Genomic DNA, 14942 nt, shown 5'->3' on the forward strand with positions numbered 1-14942 from the left:
ACAAAACCAATGTGTATTACTTTGCATACTTTTTGTTCCAATGTACCTGGGAAGTAATAATTTATTAAACAGAAAGTTCAATTGGACTTTAAATATTTTCATTTTGCCTATTTAAACATAAAATTACTAGATTGTACTATCAGACTATAACTTGATTGGCCAATTTAAGAAGTAAATGGCAGTTTTTCCTAACAGGCGTTTCAATTTTTAATTTATTAAATCAGATACAAATATATAAACATGTATTTCAAACTTGGACTGTAAAATATATTATTTATTTCTATCTAAATATATTATATTAAATGAATATTTACAGGTGGTTTTTTTTCTTTTTTTTTTTACCTTTTTTTTTTTCTTTAAGCAAAGCAGATAGTATAAAAAAAAACTAGGTCTAAGCACAAAAAGAAATAAGCTGAAAAGGTAAGATAAGAAGGAGCGCTATTGCCTTAATCAAAAAAGGGTTCTCTATGTTAAAATACGCAGAAAAATATGTTTTAGAGTGTAAAAATACTTTTTTTTGTCTTTTTTTAGGATAAGGTTGGAAAGAAAGTATTGTGAGCACATAGCACATAATAAAATGTATATAAAAAATGTTCACAATTCAGAAACTCACTAGTTTGCATTGATTTAAAATTCATAGCTTCATAATACCTTGTTGTTCACTGGCTTTGAATATAAATTTTTAGCATAATGCATTTTTTTGGTTTTTTAAAAATCTGTTGGCAGTATTACATATCGATTTGAGATAGCTATAGAGAATTTAAACAGGCATTTGAACTTCATGGTAGACATCATGACCATCTTCTTCATCAAAATTGACGGAGGCGTCGTCTGCGTCCAACTGAAAAAGAGCAAGATGAAAATATGATATAAGTTAGGATCCCGGTTCTCTTTGCATTACATGACCTCTGAGCTCTGATTCTCTTAGGATACATAAATATCTCTGCCTCATGTTTGGAAGATTCAAGTCAGTAGGATTTCATGGAATGCATCATGACCTAAACCGCTAAAATGACAGATACTCTTTAGACCTACCCTCGACTAAACACCTAAGTAATTTTTTCCTACAGCGACTTTGCCCGTGTTACACTAGCAATCTTTTGAGAAAAGAGAGACCACTCCATTATTTCCTTGGTGGCCAAACCAACAAGAGACCACTTCATCAATGCTCCCTCAATAGACTTTGTAACATTTTGGCCAGTGAGGGAGTGATGCCAAATAAATTGCTGGGCTGACATTTTTCCACTTGGGATGAGCTTGGGTTCAGCTCCAGGTTTGGCCCAAACCCCAATTTGGCTGAACCCGGATGTCGGTTGTCAGTGTCGGGCTGCAAGGCAGGGGATTCCCCAGCCCGCAGCTGCATTTACATAAAGTGGTGGGGATGCTCATGACATTATTGACCACAATAATGGCCATATGGCAACATTAGCTCAGTACTGTATGGCCATATGGCTATATTAGATCTTCCCTAAAGCAGCCCAACGTGATTGGGCGAAACATGTCAGAAGCTCCATCACCACATGGGTGACGTCACCTCGCCTGGTGGCTGCTGCAGTCCGCTGATGCTGAATGGATATTGTGTCAGCTCCGGTCTCCATGACACAGCTGAGCCTGACTGCTGCATTTAACACTGGGACTGTGGGGTACTCACATACTGCTACTGTGTACTATTTATGGAGATGGTCTATGATTCTGGATTGAACTGACGTTCATATTGCCCCCCCCAGTGACTATCTCTACATCCTTACAGTGACAATTTCTTGTTCAAATAGTTTTATTAACGTTTACAGAAAAGAACATTCAAAGGTAAATGAACATTATGACACCACTTGTAGTACCGAATACAGAAGTATAAAGAAAATGTACAATTGCTTATACAGTAATAATTGGTACACGAAGACTGATAAAAAAAGATCAATAGTGTCCATAGTGAGGGATGGAAGGGTCAATGGCAGTGCTGCTACACACCCCCAGGCACCCCATAAGGGAACAAGCTGTGACTACTGGGGGAAGCGAGACAGCACCCCTTCTGTCCCATGAAGAACATTCCTTCTGTTAAACAACTGGTTAATGAGAAAAGAATACAACCTGAACTAAAAAAACCATGAACAGGGTAGGAACTACGGAAGAGTTAGGGACATTAAAAAGATTAACATGTAGTCGCTACAAGAAAGTTGTAGCCATAGCAGGCCCTGTAGTAGTCAATCGTCCCAGGGATGTAGCAGTAGTGAAGGCACTATGCCTTCATTATGGCACCATTAGGTAACGTGTGTGTGTGAGCGCACTGTGTGAGCAACTGCTATGGTGTGCAGACAACATTGCCTTTTTTAGCTTTTTGTGAGGTGGAGGTATGTGGTTTTATCTCTAGTGTACAAAATATTTCACATTTTTTAATAAAGCTGTGTTTGTATAGGCTGCTTGTTCCATCATATGACTCCCTTCATGGGTTCCTTAAACCCTATTTATTTTGGAGATTTTCTATATTAGACCAATGTTGTCATGAAAATCATCGTCCATTTGTGTTCCTGCAGCTGCACGACCAGGAATTTCCTGGTCACAGCTGTTTGGCCCAGCAATGACAGCTTACTTCTGGGTTCGAATGAACTTGGGTTCAGAGCAAACCCAAGCTCGTCATGATGTGCCACCAGTGACAGAACTGCTTATGTGTCATTGCCGCTAAAGCAGAGGCTGTGCAATGCAGCAGGCTCCTCTAATTTATTAGGGCTTGGGCCTAGGTCACACAGGAGATTTTATAGCTCAGTAGCCAGCTACAAATCGCCAGAAAAAAACACGCACAGAGTTTGTAGCTTCTATAAAGCTGATAGTGTGCCATGGCCTCATGGGGTAAATCCGGTTTCAACACATGCAGATATCGGAATATAACCTCGGTGGTCCGGGTAAAGAAATCTCATGAGATATAAAAGACTACCTGCTGATTTCTTGATTCATCTCTGAATTGTTTTCTCAGCTGATCGATTCTTCATAAGATCCCATCTGTATTTGTGTATCTCTTTATTTACAGTTTCCCCTCTCCTACACCATTTGTGGTATACACCACCTATCTTGTTAAAGTGGTCCATTTTGTCCTTTTGTCTACAATCATGGTAGAGGTATATTTTGTTTTCATGCCATATGAATATATTGGGATATTCTACTAATCTAGAACAGTGGTTCTCATTCACCGGGCTGCAGTCCACTATCCCACTGACAACAATTATTTGAAGGACTCTTCTTCTCTGATGTTCTATATCCTACTGACACCAATGATTTGAAGGACTATTTATCCTTGGGGCCTGCTATCCCAATGACACCAATAATTTGAAGGACTATTCTTCCCTAGGGCCCACTATCCCACTGACAGCAATAATTTGAAGGACTATTCTTCCCTTGGACCCACTATCCCACTGACACCAATGATTTGAAGGACTTTTTTCCCTGGGGCCAACTACCAACTGACACCAATGATTTGAAGCACTGTTCTTTCCTGGGGCCCACTGTTCTTTCCTGGGGCCCACTGATGCCACTGATTTGAAGGCCTATTCTTCTCTAGGGGTTACTATCCCACTGACACCAATGATTTAAAGCACTATTTATCCTTGGGGCCCACCACCTTACTGACACCAATAGTCTGAAGGACTATTTATCCTTGGGTCCCACTATCCCACTAACAGCAATGATTTGAAGGACTATTCCTCCCTGAGGTCCACTATTCCACTGACACCAATGATTTAAATGGACTATTCTTCCCTGAGGTTTACTATACCAACATGCACCAAAAATCTGAAGAACTATTGTTCCCCGAGGCCCACCATCCAATGGACACCAATGATTTGAAGGACTATTTATCCCTGGGCCTGCTTTCCCACTGACAACAACTATTTAAATTACTATTCTTCTCTACGGTTCACTATACCCACTGACACCAATGATTTGAAGGACTTTTTATCCTTGGGTCAACTATCCCACTGACAACAATTATTTGAAGGACTATTCTTCCCTGATGTTCAATATCCTACTGACTCCAATGATTTGAAGGACTATTTATCCTTATGGCCCATTATTCCACTAACACTAATGAATTGAAGGACTATTTATCCTTGAGGCCCACTATCCCACTGACACCAATGATTTGAATGACTATTTATCCTTGGGGCCTGCTATCCCACTGACACCAAGAATTTGAAGGACTATTCTTCCCAAGGACCCACTATCCCACAGACAGCAATAATTCGAAGGACTATTCTTCCCAAGGACCCACTATCTCACTGACACCAATGATTTGAAGGACTTTTTTTCCCTGGGGCCAACTATCAACTGACACCAATGATTTGAAGCACTGTTCTTTCCTGGGGCCCACTATCCCACTGATGCCACTGATTTGAAGGCCTATTCTTCTCTAGCCGCTTGTCGACTGCGCACAGTATATTTACTGCGGCAGTCAGCCCCGGCCAGGCAGAGTGACGTAGATCTACGTCGCTAGCCTGTCACGGGGCTTTGAGCCAATAGCGGGCGAGCGCGCGCCCGCTGAGGTGCGCGCCCGCTGAGGTGCGCGCCCGCTGAGGCTCGTTCACAGAGGAGTCCAGGCGTGTGACCGACGGACCCGATGTCCCCCGGTCACACTGCGATCCTCGGTAGAGCGGGAGAAAGGCGGGCGGCTTGTGTAAACAAGCCGCCTGTCATTCTCCCCTGTGTAAAAATGGAGATCAGACGGTTCTACTATGTAGAACCGTTGATCTCTGTTTTTACAATAGGAGACATGTCCCATCACAGTTAGAAACACGCCCCTAGGACACACTTAACCCCTCCCTCTCCAATACAGTTAACCCCTTCCCTGCCAGTGTCATTTTTACAGTAACAGTGCATATGTATAGCACTGATTACTGCAGTAATGTCACTGGTACCCCCAAAAGTGTCAAAAATGTCAGTCAAGGGTCCGATCTGTCCGCCGCAATGTCGCAGTACCGCAAAAAAATTGCAGATCGCCGCCATTACTCGTTAAAAAAAAAAACACCAAAAATGACAAAAATCTTTCCCTTTGTTAGTAAACGCAATAACTTTTGCGCAAACCAATCAAAATACGCTTTTTGCGATTTTTTTTACCAAACATATGTAGCATAAAACAAATTGGCCGAAAATGTTAAAAAATTTTGATTTTTACATTTTTTATGGGGGAATTTCATATAAAAAAAAGTGAAAAATATTGTTATTTTTGAAAAATTTACGCTCTTTTTTTGTTTAGCATGATCAAAAAATCGCACAGGTGATCAAATACCACCAAAAGAAAGCTCTGCTTGTGGGAAAAAAAGGACGTGAAATTTGTTTAGGTACAGCGTCACACGACCGTGCAATTGTCCATTAAAGTCACGCAGTAAAAAATCGCAAAAAACCCCCGGTCAGGAAGGGGGTAAAATCTTCCGGGGCTTAAGTGGCTAGAGGTCACTATCCTACTGACTCCTATGATTTGAAAAACAATTCTTCTTTGGGTTTCACTATCCCACTGACACCAATGATTTGAAGAACTATTCTTCCTTGGGACCCACTACCGAACTGACACCAGTGACTTGAAGGGCTATTGATCCCTGGGGCCCACTATCACACTAACACCAATGATTTGAAGGACTATTTTTCCCTGGGCCTGCTATCCCACTGATACCAATGATCTGAAGGACTATTTATCCTTGGGTCCACTATACCACTGACAACAATATTTTAAAGGACTATTCTTCCCTGGTGTTCACTATCCCAATGACACCAATGATTTGAAGGAGCAATTAACCTTGGGGCCCACTATCCCACTGACACCAATGATTTGAAGGACTATTTATCCTTGCGGCCTACTATCCCACTGACACCAATGATTTCATGGACAATATATTCTTGGCGCCCACTATCCCACTGACACCAATGATTTGAAGGACTATTTTTCCCTGGGGCAAACTATTGCACTGACACCAATGATTTGAGGGTCTATTCTTCCCCGAGGGTCACTATTCCACCGAGCAAACAAATCCAGTAGGTGAGCCGGCAACTCCAAATCCGTATAGAAAAAATATTAGTTACATGAAAAGAGTATACAGGAAGGCTAACATGTTTCAGCAAACCGCCTTGATCACAGCACAATAGTGAAGTGAGATACAGAGTCTATATAGTGCAAAAAATGCCTCGTACCCAACAAGCAATCAGACAATTGTGCTAATTAAAAATACAAATTGCTTAATTGGTAACCAGGCATAACACTGAGAAAGCTTATGGACACTATTCCACTAACACCAGTTATTTAAGTGGGTATTCTAATTTTTGTCAGTGTGTCTATTTAAATTACAGTACTGTATTTTGACTGATTTCTCCCTGTTTTATTACATTTTAAACATATTTTTGAGTTTTTCATGAGCATAAAATCTTCATTTACTGTTGGGCCATGGAACAGTTAGGAAGAATTTACCAGGCCCTGGTTTCACTAAGGTTGAGAAGCACCTATTTAATATATATACAATTACACTGCGAGTCTATGCAGAGCACCATGTTCTGCTGGGCTTCGTAGCCATCTAATAGTCCGATAAGGTGGTAGTCATGCCCTTGTAGCCAGTACTATTTGTGTAAAGCATTGGCTCCCAAACAACCAAGAAGCTTCTAGGAGTTATCTGTAATACTTACACACTTGAGTTCCAGGGCAGTAAAGATCGTGGGAAGAAGGAATTTGCGGAGTGGCACGGTGAGGATGAGGAGGAACGGCAAAGCCAGAGAAGCAGGGGTTAACATCACTGCGAACAGCCCCACCAGGCAGATCATCTGAATCAAAGTAAAGATGTGCATGCGCCAAGTCTTTACCTAGAGGAAAGAGTGAACAATATGCAATATTTACTTTCAGTAATAGAACCTACAGCCAAGCACTATAACAGACCTGACATCAGAAATATTTTTTTATCCTATGTGTACTCCCCTTTCATCTGCTTTTCTTTCTTTAAGGATGTATCCATCTTTATGTAGGCATCATACAAGGACAACAACCTGGACTGAGATGCTGGCTCAGAGATGACACAATTCTTTAAATCCTGTACAACTGTTCAGTGCCAGGACAAGGTCATCCGGCGCCCAGGGCAAAGATGCCAAACTGCTCCCTCCCCGTTCATGATGCCCCTCCCTCGTTCATGATGTGCAAGCTTAGAGGACCCTACAGCCAGCAGTCACTCGATTGTCACTGCTCCTGTCAGCCTTGCAACAGAAGGAATGCGCCCCCCCAGTAAACCATTGTGCCCAGGGCAGCGTCCCCTTCCGCGCACCCCTTGTCTGGGCCCTGGCCCTGCTGCAGCCTCTCATCTTGTGAAAGTAATGTCATTGGATGGAAGCTCAAGGGTGGTGATAAAAGGTTGAACTTTTAAAATTTTGCCAAATGGATTTTAAAGACATATTCAAATGTTTTACAACTGTCACTTATGTATACAGTAAACCCCCCTCCATTGCGGGGGTTACGTTCCGGACCCAGCCACGAAAAGTGAAAATCCGCTAAATAGAAAAACCCTATTAAAATGCATTGTAGGCATGTTTTTTTTACTGTCACTGTACGTGTAAAAGCATTTTAAGGTCTTTAAACACACTTTTAAAACAATAGAATCTCATTTAAACACATAAAAGATACTGAGAGACATAGCAAAGCTATGGAAAACAAAAAAATATTTTATATTTAATGATTTATATAGTAAAATAACATTACAAAAAAAAAACGCAATATACCGGGACCGCAAAAACTGAACTGCGATGGAGCGGGGGTTTACTGTATTTTTCTTTTAATCTTACTGTTTTTACCTATCATTTTAATCTTTCTCATTACCATTATGACTTTAATCTTCAACTTTTTCACTGCGTTTATCATCATTTTTCATTAACCTTCACTATTCTCCTTTCCAATATAACTGCCCTGTGTCCCCTTTCCCTATCAATCTCTGCCAGCTCTTACCCGAGTGACATAGGACTCTTTGGGGTGATATTTAGGAGGCTTTAGAGTAAGCAAGATCCGGTCAAACAGCTGTATTCCACTCAGAGAGGTGACACCCATGTACAAAAAGATACCAAAAAGAACAGGCAGTGGGATGAGGGACAGAACTGGTTCCATTAGAATTGAGAGACCTGCAAAGAAATTGAAGTTTGCAGTTGAATAAATTAAAATGTAAAGACTAATATTAGGCAAACATGTATACAGATTACTTTACTATGCCATGGAATCTTGTTTAATTTGAGCTAAGGTAAAGTACTTATCTAAAATCTAATGTTTCCATTAAAAATAAGCAAGTTGATTCTCTGGGTTTTAAGCAATCCTGTGGCTTCAAGAATATAAATGTTAACACGTACCTAAACTCCTCAACAGAAATGTAATATACTGCAGCTTACTAGTCCTTAATGGTGACTTCCTATTCTAGGGTGGCAACACTTTCTCACCATACTGTGAGGAGCACCCTAAAACAGGACTACAGAGCACCCACTACTAGGAGTAGTAGTAGTAGTCCTGAGAGATTGCTAGGAATCTAGAAGAATTTGTGTCTCTGGGTGGACTTGTGTCCTCTTACAACCTGACTTACTACGTATCTGATAAAAATGCAGCACAAGCAAAGAACATAGAAGGTTATCAGCTGACAAGGATCTCTGGCAGTACTAGCATTTATTTATTTTTTGCATGTATAAAACAGGTATAACAAGATGATTTGAATGATATATTAACCAGATCAAAATGAAGCTAATAAAAAAAATAATTCTTTGAGTTTACATAAATTTTCACATCCAGTAAACAAACTTTAAAACAAGCCCTCATTGACCTCCGTAGCCCCAGACACTGTGGAGAAATTCACCATCAAAATTCCCATTAGGAGCATTGAAGTCATACTTTTCTGAGCAGTTCAAATTCCCCTGCTCTCCCATTGACTGGGAGAGGGGATCAGGGGAAGCTGAGCTGAAGATGATTTGCTGAATCACTTCCGGGAGGGTAACACTGGAAACTGAGCTGCTGAGGGAAGGACTTCAGTGCTCCTGCCGTCAACTTTGGGGATGAATTGCTTCTCTGTGCCTGCAGCTACAGTGAGAAACAAAAGCTTCTTTTAAAGCTCAGTTACTCTTTGTTAAAAATGTAAAAATATCCTTAGCCTGACCACAGATTCATATTAACCGGTTTCTGCCTGTGCTATAGCCAAAAGACAGCTACCTCCTACATGTGCGCCTCCCTCACACTCACTGGAGTGTGCTCTGTGACTGCTGGATAAAAGGATCAGGGTAAAGGGCCAATCCTAGTGGCCCCTTACCATGTGATCAGCTGTGTCCAGTCACAGCTGGTCACATGTAAACAGACTTGCTGGTTCTCGCCATTATTTTCCTCACACGCTGTTTCTGCGTGAGGAAAAGAGAGCTTATAGCAGGCAAGTTTGACAGGGCAGAATGAATACATTGTTCATCCATGCCCTGATTATCAGTGCAGACCCATCAGTGTCCATCAGTGCAGTTTATCAGTGCCCATCAGTGCAGCTTCATCAGTGCCTATCAATGCACATCAGTGCAGCCTTATCAGTGCAGCCTCATCAGTTCCCATCAATGCACATCAGTGCAGCCTCCTCATTGCACATCATTGTAGCCTCATCAGCGCAGATCATTGAAGAAAAATTACTTATTTGCAAAATTTTATAACAGAAGCTAAGAAAAACGTTTTTCTTCAAAAGTTTCGGTCTTTCCTTATTTGTTTAGCAAAAAATAAAAAACCCAGTGGTGATTAAATACCAGTAAAAAAAAGCTCAATATGTCTGCCAAAAATGCCAAAAATGTTATTTTGGTAAAGTGTTGCATAACCGCGCAATTGTCATTCAAAGTGAGACAGCGCTGAAAGCTGAAAATTGGCCTCGGCAGGAAGGGTGTGAAAGTGTCCGGTATTAAAGCGGTTAAAGTGAACCAGTCATTCGTTCCAAAAAAAAACCTATTATTTGCTTTTATCAGAAAAACAAGTTCGGTGCCCCATCTGAGATTGCTTATAGTTTGCTAGTGAGGCCTTCATTTTGGACCTAAGCCCCCATCCTGATCCTAAGTCCTTCTCATGAGCTGGCTACAGACCAATCAAAATGCCATTATTGGCCAGCAAGGCTCTTTCATTGTACAGGGAGTTAGTAGGTGTGTGGGTTTTGATGCGAGGGAAGGGGTTTGTGCTCACAGTTATGGAAGTTTAAGGTTTCACTAGCAATGTAAAAGCAATCTTAGACTTGGCCCCAAAGGGGCTTCAGAGTTCCTGGATTTGCATCTCTGGCTATTCTGGGGCCTAGTAGGGGGAATGACTTATTTTTCTGCTGCATTCTACATCGTGTTATAAAAAAAAACTGCAGTGAAACACTCCTGGTTGTTGGAACTTTTGGTCAGGATTTGCCTGCTGCTTTGAAATCATTTTTCACCTTGAGGGTGTACAGATTTATAGGAAACACAAAATAGAAACTGGGTCAGAAATACACATAAAGGACACACAAAGAGATGTGAACAGACAAGAACATAATTTCAGAGGAGCATGGAGAATAGCTGGTGCCAACATTTTATTATAATGTATGGCCGCTAGTCCCACAATTCTTGGAAGACCATGTATCATTATAAAACTAATCATAATGACTTATATAAAAAATAAATATGTGCAAATGATGAAAACATATCAAATTGTCAGCAGCTGTGCACAATCCAGACACCGAATCAAACAAACACAAATCAAAAAAGTGCAGCGCTATTAGTGATGAATAAATACATGAATGTAATGAAAGTCCATGTAAACAGTCCCATTAAACACTGAGAAAGATAAGGAAATCCCTCAATCCGAGAAAAGTGATGGAAGATTTGCAAAGATGCAACCAGCCTGTGATTACACACCACGCTTACCCTAATGTAGTAATGCCCGAATAAGGTAGGTCGGATTCACTTTGTTTAACTAGATGACGCCCGCGCTATAGCCCAATGACGGCTACAGCGCGTACCTGAATTGCCGGGAGGGCGTACATGGACGTCCTTTTAGCAACGAGTAGCCTGCGCGTGCCCTGCGGAGCGCGCCTGGCTTGCTCTGTCATCGGCGAGTCCATGAGACTCGCCTGATCACAGATCGGAGATCAGGGCCATCCCACCCCCTTACCATGTGATCAGCTGTCAGCCAATGACAGCTGATCATGTAAAGTAAACAGCATCCGGTGATCGGCTGTTTTTTTCTCCTCACACTGTCAGTGTGAGGAGAAAAAGACAACGATCGCCAGTTGCTGTCAGAGGGACATCGGTCCTGAAGAGGAGAGAGATTATTTTTGCCCCCAGTGCCACCTACCAGTGCCCACAAGTGCCCACCTGTGTCAACCACCAGTGCCACCTACCAGTGCCCCCCAGCGCCACCTACCAGTGCCCACCAGTGCCATCTGCCAGTGCCCACTAGTGCCACCTACCAGTGCCCACCAGCGCCACCTACCAGTGTCACCTATCAGTGCTCACCAGTGCCACCTATCAGTGCCCCATCATAAGTGTCCCCTACCAGTGCCCAACAGTGCCACCCATCAGTGCTACCTATTAGTGCCCATCAGTGCCCATGAGTGCCGCCTATTAGTGCCCTTCAGTGCCACTTACCAGTGCCCTTCAGTACCGCCCATCATTATCCTTCGGTGCCACCCATCAGTGCCACCCATCAGTGCCACCTATCAGTGCTGCCTTATCAGTGCCGCCTTATCAGTGCTACCTTATCAGTGGCACCCTATCAGTGCCCATCAGTGCCACCTTATCAGTGCCCATCAGTGTCGCCTTTCAGTGCCCATCAGTGCAGCCTATCAGTGCCCATCAGTGCAGCCTATCAGTGCTCATCAGTGCAGCCTACCAGTGCCTATCAGGGCCCATCAGTGCTGCCTCATCAGCGCACATCAATGAAGGAGAAAAATTACTTGTTTGCAAAATTTTATAACAAACTATAAAAACTGTTTTTAGTTTTTTTCAAAATTTTTTTGTTTGTTCAGCAAAAAATAAAAACCCCAGAAGTGTTTAAAAACCACCGAAAGAAAGCTCTATTTGATTTAAAAAAAAAATAAAAATGTAATTTGGGTACAGTGTTGCATGCCTGCGCAATTGTCATTTAAAGTGTGACAGTGCTGAAAGCTGAAAATTGGCTTGGGCAAGAGGGGGTTTAAGTGCCCAGTAGGCAAGTGGTTAACAATTGGAAGCAGAATCCAAATTTCTGGGAAGAAGCTCCCTCAATCAGATGAATGGCACCAGACACATAATGGCAACATCCGCGTCCCTCGTTCATGAAAGATACGCCAAGGAGCGTTCAGATGACCAGGATTATCCACATAGCCTAATCTCATTTAAAATTTAATATAGTGCAAAAAAAAAGTAATACTCACATATAGAAAGCCTTGGGAGAAGCATGTAATAGATACATCCGTCTTTCCAATAATTAAAATGGACAAAATCGACTGCGTAGTAGCATGTGTGTGTAGCTAGATCCGCTGCTTTCATCATACGTGACATCATCAGGGGGTACGCACACACGCAAATACCATGCATATATATATATACACAGAGAGACCCAGGAGGATCCCCTCGATTGGACAAGCAATCTAACAAAAGGGGAAGAATCAACTGAGTGACTTAATAATAAATGTCAAGCACGCAAGTCCGTTGTCAGCACCATCTAGTGACTGGATAGCAAAATACACCCCAAATAAACTCCATAGGAGTCAAAAATTGTTGTCGTTGGATAAACGAAACAACTAAGCTATAGATGTAAATACCCAACTTAATTCTAAAGATGTCCATCTACATAAACAACCTAAGGTATCCTGCCAAATTTATTACAGCTAAAAATTAATAATTAAATACATGGTTAAAATAGCAACACACGCATTAAACATGCCCAATGTTAAATCAAGAACTGCAAAAAAATTCTTATGTCTAAAGTATAAAATCATTAGAGGTTACAGTATCTCACAAAAGTGAGTATTTTGCTATCCAGTCAATAGATGGTGCTGGCAACGGACCTTCTAGTGTGCTTGACATCTATTATTAAGTCACTCAGTTGATTCCTCCCCTTTTGTTAGATTGCTTGTCCAATCATGGGGATCCTCCTGGGTCTCTCTGTGTATATGCGTGATATTTGCGTATGTGCGTACCCCTGATGACGTCACATATGACGAAACGCGCTGGGTCTAGCTAAGCACACATGTTACTACGCATGTGCGGTCAATGTCGCCCATTTTAATTATTGGAAAGACAAGTGTATCTATTACATGCTTCTCCCAAGGCTTTCTATATGGGAGTGTTACTCTTTTTTTTTTGCACTATATTACATTTTAAATAAGATTACGCTATGTGGATCATTTTATTTGCATGAAATCCTGGTAATCTGAACGCTCCTTTGCGCATCTTTCATGAACGAGGGACGCGGATGTTGCCATATTGTGTCTGGTGCCGTTCATCTGATTGAGGGAGCTTCTTCCAAGAAATTTGGATTCTGCTTCCAATTGTTAAACAAAGTGAATGCGACCTTCCTTATTAGGGGGTCACTACATTAGGGTAAGCGTGATGTGATATCACAGGCTGGTGGCATCTTTGCAAGTCTTCCATCACTTTTTACGGATTTAGGGATTTCCTTATCTTTCTCAGTGTTTAATGGGACTGTTTACATGGACTTTCATTACATTCATTTATTTATTCATCACTAATAGCGCTGCACTTTTTTGATTTGTGTTTTTTTAATCCGGTGTCTGGATTGTGCACAGCTGCTGACAATTTTATATGTTTTCATCATTTGTGCAGATTTTTTTTTTATGTAAGTCATTATGATTAGTATTATAATGATACACGGTCTTCCAAGAATTGTGGGACTAGCGGCCATAAATTATTATAAAATGTTGGCACCTTCTATTCTCTATGCTTCTCTGCAATTATGTTCTTGTCTGTTCACATCTCATTGTGTGTCCTTTATGTGTATTTCTGACCCAGTTTCTATATTGTGTTTCCTATAAATCTGTACACCCTCAAGGTGAAATTAAGCCTGTCTTGTTTGATAGTCTTTGTCAGAGAGGAAGGATTGAGAGGTCACTCTGTAGCTCCAGGCAGAATGTGGTTTATGACAGTCGGAGGAGGGCAATGCATACATTATGATTAAATATACATGTACCTCATCTTGAACACACATAAAAAAAAAATACAAGTCTAACAAACTCCTTGATGCAGATGCCATCTCTGGGCATTACCCTGATAAAGATATTTAAAACATATGATAAAAAAAATGTATAAGCAGAGGCAACCTTCAAACTTAATTGTTAAAATGTAGATGCAGACATATAGGCAGCTGAAGTTACTTGCAGCTTTCAATGACTTCTTCCCACCCTAAGGTTCCCCCATTGTTCCTTTTAGTACTAGAAGGCCTAGATGACAAATAGAAAGGTCAAGGAGGCTCTAGGGCAGGGGTCTCTAAACGTTATAAAGAAAGGGCCAGTTTAGTGTCCTTCAGACTTTAGGGGGGCCGGACTGTGCCCAGTGGGAGTAAAACAATTCATCCACACTTCTGAAACCCCCCCCCCCCCCCACAGCCAGCCACTTGCTAAGGGGGCAGACACAGAATAGGAGGGACCAAGATCACCGGCAGAGGACACTAGAAGAGGAAGTTCAGGGCCACAGTAGGTGAAAATAACATGTTTAATATTTTAATTAAAAATGTCTTTAGAACCACTTAAGGTCCTATTCACACCTAAGCGTATTTCAGCTCGTAAAACGCTCATCTCTGAAGTCTCAAAACGCCAAACAAGCAAAATCCCATTCATTTGGCCCCTGTTCACATCTGAGCATTTTGTCGCCTGAAGCAAAATGCCTGAAGCTCAAAAAAGTACATGAATTTCTTTTTTGGCCAATTAAAAGCGTTTTCGTTAGATGTCAATGCCTGCCTCCAAACACCTGCAAAAAACGCC

The 14942-nt window shown here is 41.5% G+C and overlaps 1 protein-coding gene across 1 annotated transcript in view; it reads right to left on the reverse strand.

Annotated features, from left to right (window-relative positions):
* Positions 1-524: 524 nt before the first annotated feature.
* Positions 525-14942, reverse strand: part of SLC4A1 (solute carrier family 4 member 1 (Diego blood group)) — a 107237-nt gene continuing 92819 nt past the window's right edge. Inside the window, exons 20-22 of the mRNA XM_082271255.1 lie at positions 7955-8124; positions 6655-6828; positions 525-841 (exon numbers count right to left, since the gene is read on the reverse strand). Coding sequence (XP_082127381.1) covers positions 761-841; positions 6655-6828; positions 7955-8124 — 425 coding nt within the window. The 3' untranslated portion in view covers positions 525-760. The remainder of the gene's footprint in view (positions 842-6654; positions 6829-7954; positions 8125-14942) is intronic.

This window comes from Pelophylax lessonae, assembly GCF_965119305.1.
Source record: "Pelophylax lessonae genome assembly, chromosome: 11".
Classification (NCBI taxonomy): Eukaryota; Metazoa; Chordata; class Amphibia; order Anura; family Ranidae; genus Pelophylax; species Pelophylax lessonae.